The sequence below is a fragment of the Lonchura striata genome, chromosome 5 (genome assembly GCF_046129695.1).
Source record: "Lonchura striata isolate bLonStr1 chromosome 5, bLonStr1.mat, whole genome shotgun sequence".
NCBI lineage: Eukaryota > Metazoa > Chordata > Aves > Passeriformes > Estrildidae > Lonchura > Lonchura striata.
The window spans coordinates 59,419,751-59,434,863 of record NC_134607.1 but is presented as its reverse complement, the minus strand read 5'-3'; the positions used below and the strand labels follow the sequence as shown (position 1 = coordinate 59,434,863).

The 15,113-nt window shown below is 37.4% G+C and overlaps 1 protein-coding gene across 1 annotated transcript in view; it reads left to right on the top strand.

Annotated features, from left to right (window-relative positions):
* Positions 1–15,113, top strand: part of PRKAR2B (protein kinase cAMP-dependent type II regulatory subunit beta) — a 76,219-nt gene that overhangs the window by 43,265 nt on the left and 17,841 nt on the right. Inside the window, exon 3 of the mRNA XM_021539143.2 lies at positions 14,269–14,321. Within this exon, the coding sequence (XP_021394818.1) occupies positions 14,269–14,321 (53 nt within the window). The remainder of the gene's footprint in view (positions 1–14,268; positions 14,322–15,113) is intronic.

Genomic DNA, 15,113 nt, shown 5'->3' with positions numbered 1-15,113 from the left:
GGATTGTGTGCAGTGAAGACTTACCATCCTGTTTTCCAGTTGAGTCATTGATCCTTTAGTTGGCACAGACACAGACATGTATTGGGAACTGTCTGTTGTATCTCTTTACCTTCTAACAGAGATACCAGGGGGGGCAGATGCACCAGCATGAGGGAGCAAAGTCTATCTCTGGTATATCTGCCCTTCTCTGTGTCCCACAGGGTACCCATGCTCTCTATACAGTGCTTTTACATGGTGTCTCTAATTCTTTTAGTCACATTACCAGGCTTCACCCTTATGGGTATATTATGTTAAAAACATTTAACTTCATGAGGACTTAAAAATATGCTGGGGGCCTTCTACTGTACTCACTGAAACCTGTTGCAATATTTATGCTTTTTTAGTGAAAGTTTGACTGATTAAAAAAAAATTAGTTTTCAAAGGTGAGTGTATTTTGCTGACAAGTTATTAATGGGTTTATATGATGAGGAAGATCAAAAAATTCAGTGAACTGTTGATGAAATTTTAAATCTTCCCTCTTACACTGAGCATTTTCTTAGGTTTTCAGTGGTAACAGCATAATAAGAAACACTTTATTTTTAACTGTTCTTGAAAAAGAATAAAAGAAAATATGAAAAGCCTGTTTCTTACTAGATGTGTTACAGTAGGAATTCATGCCTGTTTTAGATAGTTTTGTTATCATCAATAAATTATTGTGTTTTTCTGTGGGCAACACTCTGTGACTATTGACAGTGTCTCTATACATGCTCCTCATTATTTTAGATCACACATTATTTTCCTTTGGCAGTACCTGCAGGGACTCAATACCTGACCCTCTTTCATCCTTGGAGGGAGGAGTGGGTTACAGCACAAGCTGTAACAAGTTCCAAGAGGTGTCAGATCTTGCAGCCACTCTGCAGAGATGAACCACTTTCTGCTTAGGTAGATTTTCTTCTGCATGGTGGATCCTGTTCTTTTTGTTTACAGCAGTAAAGTCTTTATAATTTATGTTTATTGCTGTGAGACTTGAGAATTTTAAATTCCATCTTTGATCCATATGAGAACTATTTTTATTGCTTAGAAAGTGATGCATTCCTGTTGAATGCTCTATTTGCTGTTCTATTGAATTCGGCAAGGGGAGGCATCAAGTGCCTGTGTTGCATGTGAGTGGAGCAGAGAAAGCCACCGAGGCCTCACCTGGTTCAGGTGTCTGAGATTTCAGTGTCCCTCTTGGTCACGGCCAGGGGCAAGCACCACTCTGCACACCTCTGGGACAAAACTGACTGGGATGCTGTTCCTAAGATGACTCCTCAAGTTTTTCCACACTTGTCATGATTAAGACGAGACCAGTGGAGCCCATGGAGCTCCAAGTCTTGTGATGTGGATGAAGCTTCTGTGTTGATACTTTGTAGCACTGGCTTATCAAATCTACACCAAGATATTAAGCATTAAGATATTAAGCAGCTTTCTGTGTTGGGCTCCTCTCTACTCCAGGTGCTGAAGTGTGTCCAGAGAAGGGCAGCGGAGCTGGTGAAGGGTCTGGAGCACAAGTCCTGTGAGGGAGGAGCTGAGGGGGCTGGGGGTGTCCAGCCTGGAGAAAAGGAGGCTCAGGGGAGACCTCATCACTCTTACAACTGCCTGAAAGGAGGCTGTGGCCAGGAAGGGATCAGCCTCTTCTCCCAGGAAGCTAGCAATGAGAAAACAGGACTGTGCCAGTGGGCACAGTTTTGTTTGGACATCAGGAGGGATTTCTTCACAGAATGAGTTATTAAACACTGGAATAGGCTGCTCAGGGAGGTGGTAGAGTCACCATCCCTGGAGGTGTTCAAGAAAAGAGTGAACAAGGAACTTGGTGCTATGGTCTAGCTGACAAGGTGGTGACCAGTCAGAGGTTAGACTTGATGATCTCAGAGGTCTTTTCCAACCTAACTGTTTCTGTGAAAATAGTTTCAAATGAGCTACACACAAGTTTTTTTTACCATAAAACAGTAATGAACAGTCCCTCTAATATTGGGGGCATTGGGATGTAAACACCAATAGCATGCTCAGAGCTACAATCAATAGCATTTTTGTCTTTTATGCATCTGGCTCTTTGCAATTCCTGGACCTTTTCCATATTTTGATGACCATTCTTCTGTATATCCCATTATTATCCAGACTTTCCATACTCTTCATATTATTGATTTCTCTTTATGCATGTCTAAGATGGAAAATACTCACCAGACTTGAATCATCTATACACTAGCCATTGTGTACTGTGCAATTTTGAGAGTTTCAACTAGTTGCAAATAACTTTCCCTTTGCTTTACAGGTTGGCCCACTGAAAGGCCCCTAAGAGTATTAAAAAACCCACACTGATTTATAAGTGTTTACATAATTAATTTGTCACAGTATTACAACCATGATGCTGTTTATTGTCAACACTTGTAGCTTTCAATTTTTATTTCTTTTTATTGTTTTCTATTTCTTTATAATTAGAATAGCTTTATTTAGCATACCAGCAGTGGGTACCTTAACAGCCTGATTCATTCCACTCGTGTGGTTCATTCAGCCAGTATGTTTTTGCTATCTCCTAGCTGGGCTGTTATCTTGGTAACTTTTACACTGAATGATTATTTAATCATTAAAACAGAAATTTGTAGAAGTCTCAAGGGAACTGTATACAAATTAAATCAAGAAGTTCTTTAGCACTGCTGCTTACAGATGGGACGGTTATAAAATAATACAATTTCCTTGGGGTTCTTTCATCTTTCTCTATGGCCTTCATTATTCCCTTAAAGTTTGATCTCTAAATGAACTTTATGTTACAAATAATTATTTTCGCTGAGGAAGCTAGATGCCATTCTGTCTTACACGAAGGGTTCTTTTATTCTTTGATAATTAACAGAGTTGTTGCTGAAAAGCAGCTGTAGGTACTTTCTCTGGGAGAAAAGAACTATAAGCCTGAATTCTAGCACCTGGCAAAGTGCAATGTTAACTCTTTAATTTGTGCTCTAATTCTAGGAGCTTTTGTGAAAAGTGGTTACCTGGGATACAGGATTTCTTAGGATATTAGTTTCAGTAAATGTGAAGTGTTTGGCTCAGGTTAGGATCTTCAGTATTTTGCCCTTTCAAATATAAAGGAATTGTAGCTTACCTCTTTTCTCATGAAGTAAAAACAGAAATAAAAATATTTCCTCCCTTCCATTCAGTAAAAATAATTTCCCGTGTATATTGTGTTCCTGAAAGTGTGGATCTCTTTTGCTTGGACAGCACAGTTTCAAGAGGAAACCAAGTTAGAAGCACATATTTTCTGTTTAGTTTTCAAAATGTCTAGTGCACTTTTTTCAGAGGTTTTCTGATATGGATTCAGTTGCTGAGAAATTTGCTGTATTTGCACTCATGTGCTTTTCCTGTAGTCTTATAGTTTAATTTTCTGGTGAAATGATGTGAGGTTGTGGTTGTGTAGGGGAATGCAAGAGCTGGTTCCAGTGGAGATCCTGCGTATTAAGGCAAGAGACTAGGAATTGAGGTTTGTGTAAGACAAGAAAGTCTGCAGAAAACGGAGACTACTGGAATATAGCAGGAAAATATTTGTGGAGATGTGCTGAGTTTTTTCCAAATAATGTGACATAATTACAAAAATTTCGCTGCAGAAGTCAGTCAGGCTAGTAATGCAATTTAGTAATTTCTTCTTTAGGGGAAAAAGGTCAATCTTTTTTGATCAGCTGCAGGTGGAGAAGGATGCTTTTGTCATCAGTCATTTAGGTGTGGAATAGACTGGGATGTCCAAACCAACTGTTTTGTCAGCCTGATACTGTCTGAGGTCATATTGTCAAGTATTCATCAGTGAACTCCTCCTGCACACATACGTTATTTTCCTGGGATTCATCTTTTCCTCAAGCGCAGAGTGGTTTTAAGTGAATACTGAGAAAATGGAGTTAAGTGATGGTGAACATCATAAAAGAGTAATACACCTTGGAGCATCCTGTGTGTGCTGATGACACCTCACTCAGCATCCTCTTTTAATAGTATCAAACAAGACGGAGGGAAATGACACTGTGGAGATCTGTGAGATCCATAGATAGAAGAAGAAATAAAACTGCTTTCACAATATGCAGGAAAAAGATAGATATGTTTGTATGCTTATCCATTTAGTCTTTTGAAGACAGTCGTATTTAGTTCATAATGGTGCCAAATATGTATGTGTGGGAGGGGTGGAGGGTATTTAGAAAGCTGAAAAAAAAAAAGCCCCTTTTTAAAAAAGTCCTCAGAGTGCACTGTCTGCATTTACTATTAACTAAGGACTTTCTGAGAAATACTAGTTTCAAGTAGTGACAGATCGTTAGCTGAATGAGTGGAGGCTTGGATTATATTTCCCTCTTAGAAAAAGATTAGTTCTGTGAGATCTTGATGACTTTTTTCTTGTTCTGAGTGGTAAGTAGTCATGCAGCTACAGACAACTTCTGTTATTAAAATATAAGTGTAGTAGTCTGTGTTTTCAAGGTTATTATTGTCCCCATTCTTGGAGTGATAATATTTGTAGCCCATTTTTTGGCTTGTTTCAGTTGTCTGTCTGGTGTTGCAGATGAAGATGAGCATGTACTGATTGCTATGTGGGACTTGCTTTTTTACCCTGGTGTGTAGTTACCAGTATTATTTCATTACAGCACTTTGTATTTTGACTACAAAAACTTAAAACAGCTTATATATTATTTCATAGTTTTGATTTGTCTTCTGTACTTCCTTTGGCTATTTGAAAAGAATCCTGTCAGCAAAGAGTCTTGACTTTATTTTTTGGAATTGTTGAGAAAACAGATGTTCAAAATCAGCCATTTCAAAACTTGGCAGAAATATTTTCCCTAATGTTTTTTGTCTACCTGTCTTCCTGTTATATCTGGAACCTGCTCAGCAAGTTTGGTTTATCATATTTCTTATAGAGGATTATGTGAGCATCACTTACCCATTCAACCAAAGCCAACATACCTAAAATCAGCATGCTAAATTTCCAGGACACAAGCTCTGTTAGCTTATTCTCATTTCATTTTGCCTAGCAGCCTGGTCCCAGGAGGAATGAGGAGCATCTCATTACAGAGTACTTTGGAATGTAGAATGTAGGGCACTTCTGGAAAATGGGAAAGGTGGGTTTAAGCTTCCTTCCCTTGGTCCCAGAGGGTGAAAACCAAAGGTAACTTTGCTATAGCAACCATTCTTTCAAAAGAACAACTCCACCTCTTTTTTAGGTACCTATTCTCAGCTTGCTGTTTTGAATCCCATATGGCTGAAGGATTTTCTGTGAAGCCTGTTTGAGATTGAATTTTGCACTCCCTTAGCTGCCCAGACCAAATCTTCACTGTCTGTGGGATCACAGGCTTTGACATGTACCTCTGAAGAACTCTTGAATTTATGACTAAGGCATCATTCCAGAGGCTGATAGACATGTTCTAGATTTGGAATTATGTGTACTTTCTCAATTTTGCTGGATGATAGACTGTATTATGTACCATACTATCATACTGCAACACCTACTGTTGGCAGGTTTTTCACCATATCTGTTTAAATAAGTTTTTAATTGGTCAAATCCCCTGGCAGGACACTGAGACAAGCTTGTCAGAGTCAAGTTTTGGCTTTTGTCTCTAGTCTCCCTACAGCCACTCTTTACATGAGTCTTGGAGGTCACCTTCTGTTGTCTCATCTCAATAAAATATTTTTCTGCTTTCTTGAATCTTTTAATATCTTTAAGTCTCCAGTCACCAGTGATTATTTTCTTTGTCACTCCTAACCATTTTCTTCCCGTCACTACATCTTTTTTTAGATACCAAGATCTTGCTTTAGTCTTTAAACACTAGCACATAGAATACCCATAAATGTGTGCTTTCATAGACCAACCACCACCTTTTTGTGTCATTAGTCTTTGTAACTCCTTGCAGATCCTTGACACAGATTTTCTCATGTATTTTCACTCCTGTCTTCCAGTTGCTGTCTACATAGCAGGTTCTTTTCCGTTCTTAAATACGTTTTCTGAGAGGTGCTACCACTGCCCCAGACAGTTTTTGTTTTTAACCTTCTTTAAATGGGCTAACAAAATGGGCAAATATTAGATTGCATTGTTCAGAATGTGTTTTTTTAACAGATGAAATTTATATTTGCTGACATTGTATGTAAGACATGACTCTTCCAGTGGGAAAATAATTTAGTCTTTCTGATATCATCCTAATGACTTCTCAAAAAGAAAAATGTCTGTGATTGAGGTACTAAGTAATCACATTACTGTATGGTTTGATATGAAGTACTAAATATGGCAGGAAGAGCTGGGTGCAATTCTGTTTTCTTTTTCTGTTCTGTAGTATTAGCAAATATAAAGTTGAAATGTATGCAGAGAGCTCTGTGTCTGCTCAGACTTTGTCAAATATTTATGCATATTTTATATATATCCCAAATAACACACTGTAGCATTGTGAACTGCTGGATTTGTATGAGAATGGGAACAGAAGGTTACACAAGTCAACATCAGAGTACAGTATGTTGCTAAATGTTGTGCTGCTCCTTATGCTCTAGTGGGAAAGCTTATGGAGGAAGTACTGTAATGCATGGTATATATTGGCAAACTCTTCTAGTGGAAGTAAATCTACTTTTGTGATGATTTTATTGTTTAATAACTACCTGCAGTGTTCTGGACACTGTAATACATGTTTGTGCTGGTTTTCACTAGCCAGACAGACGAAATCAAGCATTTCCTGAGACACCAAGCAAAACTGTCCCTACCATGAGCCAGAAGCCTGGCTGGGGTCGTTTGTTTCAGCTCCATCATGATAAATTACACAAATATTGAACTGAAATAGGACTGAAAGAGGACTAAGTACTGTGGAAGTCCTTAGGGAAATTCAGTTAAAGCTCCTTTCTGGTGCCCTATTTAAAAATAGAGAATTCTTTCAGCTCCTTGTGCTGAAGTTTGAATAGAGAGTTACTGGGAAGGAGCCTGCTTAGTGATTCAAACCCCTCTGACTTTAGGGAGTAGTGTGCATCTTTGACCCAGCAATGAGTGTGCTAGCTGTGATCCTGAGTGCTTTGAAACAGAGGAAGGTTCTGTGGTCTAACACATCACGATTATCACTTTTACATACTAGATAATTTTAAGACACTTGTGCAAGGGTGTCCACACATTAATAACTCAACTGGAATAAAGTTATCCAGAAATGTCTTCTGGGGGTTCTCATGTTTCTTCAAATGGGCTTTCATAGTGATCAGTAGAATCTTGATGAAACTTTTGCTTCATTGCGAGAATTTTTGAAATATGAATAAACCCCATGTGGACTTTTAAAGAGAATCCTTGGGAGGTTTTATGACTCACTATTGGCATGGACCTCATTCAAGATGCTACATGTTATATTAGATGCTTTTTCAGAAATACTTGAGGAAATAACTTGTCATTCAACACATTAGAAATAGCACTGGTAGCAGATGGCCAAGAGAAAATGCTGTAGAAAATTTGATTGTGTGACACTGATTTCTTGCAAGCGTGTAGAGCAGGCTGAGCAAGGTCTTCCAGCTCTGGCAAAATAATGATTTTGCTATTGAGCTGTGTAGCTGAGCACAACCCTGGTATTTGGTAGGTGATCATGACTATGAAGGCAGTGTTTGGAGAACTTGCAGTCTGAGCACTGACAGCAAGAGGAGGAAACTGTCCTTCACGAGCAGCTGATCCTGAAACAGACTGTCTTGGCAGTGCTCCCAAGACTGATTCAGTCAGGTCTTGCCTAATGAACTGAAGACCACCTTCCTGATAATTAAGAAGAAACAAGCTGCCTGGATTTTATCCAGCTTCAGATTTTTATGCTGACATTCTGTGCACTTAGTTATTTGTGCTAGGTGGTTGACTGCTCAAAAGTTGTTATCCCCTAAGTCATGTGGATTGGAAGGGAGATTTCTTTAGTTTTGGTTTGTTGCATATGAGGAAATCTCTACAATATGCATGTCTCTCCGATTGCCAGACCACTTTTTCTGAGTATACATTATTTTATTTCATCTTGGATAGCACCTCTAATGTAAATGTTCTGTGTCTGAAAGAGTAATAACACAGAATTGCAAGGCAATTCTGCAGGCATTCTGTGTATTCACCTAATTATGCCTAGATAACGTTTCAGTTTAGTGACCCCCTCAGGAATAGACACTTCACAGACTTCTTTTTGACAGTATCATGGGAAGTGATAGCCCCAGCAAGCACACTTTGTTCCAAATTAGTTTATATTCAAAATAATCAAAAATTCTTGAAATAGTTCCAGGGTTTGGCACCAATGGTGGGTCTCAGCAACAGATTTATGTTGGTATTGCCTTATATCATGCGTGTAATTCAGATCAATTTTATCTGTCTAATTTCACTGTATGTTCAGATAGGTGAGAGCTGAGCAACCTTTCTCTGGGCTGTTTTTCAGTTCTTATGTTTACTCACAGCTCTTCAGTGGCATCTTCCATGTGGAAGATCTTTCCAGTCAAAACCACGAAGACAGAAATAATATGGTACTTGATAGCTGTAAGCCTTGAAATTGAGACAGCACCTGGTTATTTCTCACTGCTATCATCCCCAAAGGGTTGCTTTTATTTGAATAAAAACTACTTATGGAATTAGAGTTTTGGGATGCAGGGCTGTCTTTCTAATCCTTCCTCTAGTGGTAGGAACAGATGAGATGCCAGAAAATAGATTTCCATGTCAGAAACTTTAGAGGTCCAGTAGTATTTGTCTAGTTTAATTTAGAACTACCTGCTCTACAAGGAGTGTCTGTGTACCATATTTCTCATGCAAGAGAAGTAAATCCTGACAAAACAGGAAGAATCTCACACTGTCATTAAGTCACCTTAGCAATTTCCATACAGTTAAACTGGGGAAATGATGTTTTCACTGTATGAGGGAATGGGCATAGCTGCCATAGATAGGGATGTTTATAGGGATGTATGACATGCTGGTGTAGCTACAGCAGCTGGAGATGGTCTGTTTCCATGCTCCAGCCTGATAGTCATACTGGCAAAACTGTAGTCTTGATTTGAATGTGATGAAAAAATGTTTTCACAGCTCTTCATCTCTTGAAAAATTCTTTCTAATACAATTTATGACTTGGGAGTTCTGCAGTTTGGGAAAAAATGCACATATATTGATTGGTTTTCCTGCCATGTTTTGAGTAAAATTCATTATTCAGTGACTATATATGAATTTTCACTGATTTCTTTATTGATTGCTTCATTTCCTGATCTGTCATGGGAAAGAGAGAGCATGACTAACATGTTTGCTGATTTTACAATTGCCAAGTGTATGTTGATTTTCATTTTAGAACTTATTTATGACTGGAGTGACTGTACTGCTGATTTTGAATGTAATGCATATTTACCAGGTGAAAACTAGAAAACTGACTTGGAGTGATGAGTTAAAAATTATCAAAGTTTACCTCTGTCTTGCTGACAAAGCAATCTATCTAGAGTAGTGCACATATTTCAGTGCATGTTTATTTTCATAATACACTGTCTTTTGACAATTCATTTTTCTTAAAAATACTTGGTCTTGATGTATTTGGATTTGTTGGTGCTTGGATCCATCTTAGGGAACTATATGTGAAACATAACCTCTGCTGGAAAAACAGAAACAAAAAATTAATTTCACTTAGTTGAGCTTGGCAACCAGTGGAGAAGTATGTACCCTGTTTGTACCACTATTTTTTAATGCCACAATTATGTGTGGGTCAAAATATATCCCTAAGAATAGTAGTAGGACTGCTTTTTGAGCAATGATGTGAATATTGCATTCAGCAGGCACATAGCAAAACATGGCAGGGCATCTGAGCATGGTAAAGCAGCACGTACTGAGTACTGTTGGGATGTGGAATGAGCTAGAGAGGTAAAAAAATAAAATATTGAACACTGTGAGTATTTCAGCCACCACAGTGTGCAGTCATTCAGAATAATTAATATCTGTGGTGGCAGTCATTAGTCATGGTCATGGTGCCTTAGGCAAAAGAGATGGGGGCCACAGACTCTCTCCTTGGAATACATGGAATGAATGCAGAAGGCATGCTATTGCATGAGCAGCCTGTCATCATCATCAGATGATGAATTCCTTTGTTTTCCAGGAAATACATACTAAATGGAGAAGTGGGTGAAACCAATCTTGCAGCTTGTTGTAACTACTAGGACTCATCTCAAAAGGGATAGGAATTGCCTCAACCAATAAACCATCTTTTAAATTAATCTCATTTTAGTCTGGGCATGTAACACAGGTCAGAAGAATCACTTTGTAAAAGTGCCTGTTTCTCTCCACTGACTGTAACTGGAATCCAGATGACTTGTGCAGGTGATGCATGTCTGTGTAAAAGGCATCTCAGTTTTAGATGCTGGGATTCTTGTGTGCCAACCCCCAGTGTTCATGTAATAAAATTCAGAGAACCAGAGTAATGTCAGAACGTTATTTTAAGAACCAAAATAAAATGTGTCAAGTTTTTCCATGAGACATCTAGTGGTATGCACTTAGAAATGAATGTCTTACTGAAACAGGAAATACATTTCATATGTAAAGCAGCAGATTCACAGCACTGGTATTTTCTTTGTGACCCAAATGAAGGTAAAATAAGTACAGATTTGTAAACAGAAGAGTTAATTTCTCATCATAGATGATAAGAATAAATCCATTTGGTGTTCAGGCCTATGGGCACTAGCCAGGAGAAGTTGCAGTTCTTAAATATATTGTCCATAATCACTGATAAACAAGAAATATTTAATGAAGGAACCTGCTGATAGTAGCTGCTGAGACTGACAGAAATGCATTTCTAGCAGAGAAGAGTGATGTGGTGCAGAGACACAAGCTGACCCAGAATAAATACCTCAGGAACATACTCTTTGGACTGATCCTGCTAAATGAAAGGGATATGAGGTAATTCAGGATGGGCATGGATGAGAAGAATTCAGTTTCTTTTGTGTGTTCTGGAAGACTATTAAATGTCCAGTTAGGCCCTCTGAGACCTGTCAGTTCTGGCATAACAGTATCAAAGCTATTAAATGAAATTCCTGATTTGTTTTAATTCTTTTTACATAGAGGTAAGGACAGGAGGTTCCTGTACCTCAGGTTGAAGCACATTCCATACTCCCAGCAGCACACTGCACTGTAACACAGATTGTTGGCTCCCACCTAAACATACGTGCACTGGGGCACAGCTGAAACAAAATAGAAGTTTACATTATGATGGATTATATAGTGCTTACTTGGCTTGTTATTATTGTTACTCTTTAAAGAAAATCCCCTGAAGTTTATTTCTGAAAAGACTGTAGTAACTGTAGTACCATTAAACAGTCGTTAGGAACGTTTTGTTTATGTAGAATTAAAATATTATAGTTGTTCAAGAGATTGCAGACTTCCTTTTATGGGCATTTGTAATTATTTGGGACCAAATCCAGTTTCCAGTAAACTGGACGGGAATCTCACTCAGTTCCAGAGGGACTTGTGTCAAATTTCTTTAGGTTTTTGAAGATGCCAAGTTTTATAAAATTGAGATTTTAGTTGAGTACTTCATACAGGGGGGATCAAGACTTTGCTTAATATGTGCAGTGATGTACTTTACCATGAAATCTTTTTAATTGGATGTGGTAATGAGGAGGTTGATGGGTCTACCTGGTTACTGGTTCATAAGTTTTTGTATAATAACATAGGAAGTATGGGGAATAAACAAGAGGACACCAAATGTTAATTCATGAGCAATACTATGACTGAACTGGCATGGCAAAGATGTGGTGGGAGGACAGGGAGGAGGAAGAGGCTGTTGTATATTTTGGTTCAGATACTTGTTCAGATACAGACCCAGCTGTAGAGGGAGTTGGACATAAAAATGCTCTATGAGTAATAATAATAGGAAAAAGCTCATGGGCTCCAATGTTATGCAGGCATTGCACAGACTAACAAACAGTTGAGGTAGTTGGGGATTTTTTATTGTCAGGGTACAGGTGATGGTGAAAATGAGTGATTTTAATAAACAGTCACCTGCTGGAAGCCAATGAAGGAGAATACCAATGTGCTTTGCCTTGCACTTACGACCAAATTTTGAGGCAGTGGGAAATGTGATCTAAAGGGGAGCTGTTATATTTCATACCAACTCTAAGGGAGAGACTGTTAAATAATTGGGAGAGAAAAGGCAGATTGAATGAGAATTACCCCGCAATGTCAGGCCTTGCTGATTTCAGGAAGGGAAAGATGTAAAAGAATTAGAAAACAGGTTTCAAGGGGATATGAGAGGACAGTGGGCATAACCTCTTTGTAAAAGAGTCTCGACAAAAGAAGTTAAAGAATTGTTTGTTCCCCAAAGAAAAATTATAAAGACAAAAATGCAAATTGAGACAGCACAGGAGAAGGATAAAAAGCATGGTAAAATAAACAAGACTAAAATACAAGAAGCTCATTTATGTCAAGCACAAGAAGGAACCACGTACAAAATTAAAACTAGTTTGGATTATTTAGAACAAATACAAAAGAATAGCAAAAGATGCTAGAAAAATAAAAAGATGCTAGAAAAATAAAAAAAGAAACAAAAACACATACAAGAAGCCAAGACTAAAAAATGTGTGTACAAGAAAAGATTGTGTACAGTTAAGTACATGAGAGAGTAAAGAAATGGTTCTGGAAGTATATTTTTGGTAGGAGCATGTTCCAGGAAAGTGTTGCTCCTACTGATTAACAGAGCACATTGGTCTTCACTAGTGTTATTTTGAGTATATGGAAAACGGCCTAGAACAGAGAAAGGACAAATCAGACAGTACTTAATGTGTTAGGTGTTCCCAGGTTAGCTGTGCCTCAGATTTGCTATACTTGGAAACTGGAAGAATTTTCTAAATTAGTCTCAGCCCTGTTAGCATTAAGAATCTGAAGAAGTGTGAAAAATAGAAAAACATGTCCTTAAAAGCAGGCAGGAGCTATGGATGGAAGAGTCCTGTCACAGATCTGCAGATAATTTTTGCTCCTAGAAAAATTACAGACAAATATTCATTTTGTAAATACCTTGGGAAAAGTAACAAACAGCAATCAACATGGATTTGTTGGAACTATCTAGTAACATGTAACAAGAGATTAAAATTTGTGGATAAAAGAAAAGGAGCAGATGCCCTACATTTTCATTTTAAGAAACTTCTGAATGCTGTTTTACAAGAGTCCCTTATAAACAAGCTAGGGAACATCAAGGAGTATTTATATGTAAATTGCATGGTATATGGTTGCACAACTGGTTGGATAAGGTAAACCCCAAGCAGCTACTGCTGTTTCACTCGTGTATTCCACAAGAGTTTATTTTAGACGCTAATATGTTTTTTCAGCAATAATCTGGATTATGTTTTACAGAATATGCTTATTAAATTTGTCACAAAGTTGAGGATGAATTGGAAGGATGCCAGAGAACAAGATTAGAGTTGATGATCTTGAAATGGCTTTGAAAATAAAGTAATATTTAGCAGGTGTCAGGGTATGGTATTATACTTGGGTAGAATAGCTATAGACAGGCACAGGACAGATGGTTAAGCAGTGGGTTTTGAAAATTTTATATGTCATAAATATTACATGAATAGACATAGTCAAGGTATTGTAAAGAAGGCATGAATGGATGAAAAAGATGTAAAACGTAAGGAGTAATTAATCTGATGTACTCAGTAGTCTTCTTGGTTCAAATACTGAGACCAGTTAGAGTATCACATTTCAATAAGGATATAGCTAATTAGAGGGATTTCAGGGAATGGCAATAAAGATAGTTAGGTAAAACTCAGAACTTGTAAGGAAAAAAAATTAAGAACCATAATTATTTAGCCTTGAAAGTAAAGGGTAGGTAGGAATGAAAAGTTTTCAAGTTTGTGAAAAACCCCAACAGAGCACCTTGAGCCACCCAACCAACCATTCAAAGAAACCACCCTAAACCACCTTGAACCTACATAGATGAAGGGAATGATCTAATCTCTGCATCCTGTATGGATAGTTTAAATTGTAGGAGAAAGAATTAATTTAGACATTGAAAAAAAATCCTGACTGTAAGATGAGAGACTTAGAAAAAATTAGGTGAGAAATTGGTAAGTATATTAGCAGTCTTTCAAAACAGGGCAAGCATATCCAAAAATGATACAAAAGTATAGCTTTGTTTTATCTGCAGTTTGGAGTTGACTTGCTCTGGACCCTCTCAGCAGGATGAATGTGTTACATTACTGTATATTATTGCTGTGCCACACAATGCATTTTCTGTTCTGTAAATCTTGCGAAAAACTACTGTAATTGGAATTAAGATTATCCTTTTTCTTTTATTTCAGTGTGTGCAGAAGCTTACAATCCTGATGAGGAAGAGGATGACGCAGAATCTAGGGTACTTCATGCTTAGAGTCAAATACTTTTTCAGTTCTCAGGCATTAAATTCAGTAGGAAAATTGTAACAGTTTCTTCCCAAAAACATTGTTATTATAATATACCTTAATAATCTCTTGGGAGTTTGTGTTAAGGAACATTTAAAAATTCTCTGTAATAGTCACCCATGTAGGAACTGATATATTATTCTTAATTACCAAACCTATGGTACATGGTTAAGGAAACATTTTTGTGCAATTATATTTACCCAGAGAGCACCTGCTTCTAAAAACTCTACTTGGTGTCCTTATAATCTTGCAGTAGTTTCCTTTTTCAAAAAAGGAAAGAAAAAAAGCCAGAAAAAAGTTAAACTGTAAAATTGCTAAGATTTTTCAAGGTATAATGTGACAAACAATGAACTACATTTATTTATTTTATTTGTGTCACCACTTAACTTTTAAGATGAAATAGCATGATTTCAAGATAATTTTAATTGTTTATATTCTACCTAATTTTCTGGCTTGTAACACTGTCCAAAAGGTTACCCTGTGGTATTACAGCTATACATAGCATATCTTTTGAAGCATATGAGTTGAACAACTTGATAGATACTGAGATGAACCAGCAGTGGTAATTTAGTAAATCTCAGTGTCAAATCTGTTGTTTACTCTATGAAATTTATGATACAAATTTAACGCAGATATGATTTCACACAATATTCTTTAGGAAGTAGTCATGGCAAATGGCTGAATGTAATAGAGGTGCTTTTTATAAAACATGCATGTTCCAAATATGATTGGAGATGGGTAATGTT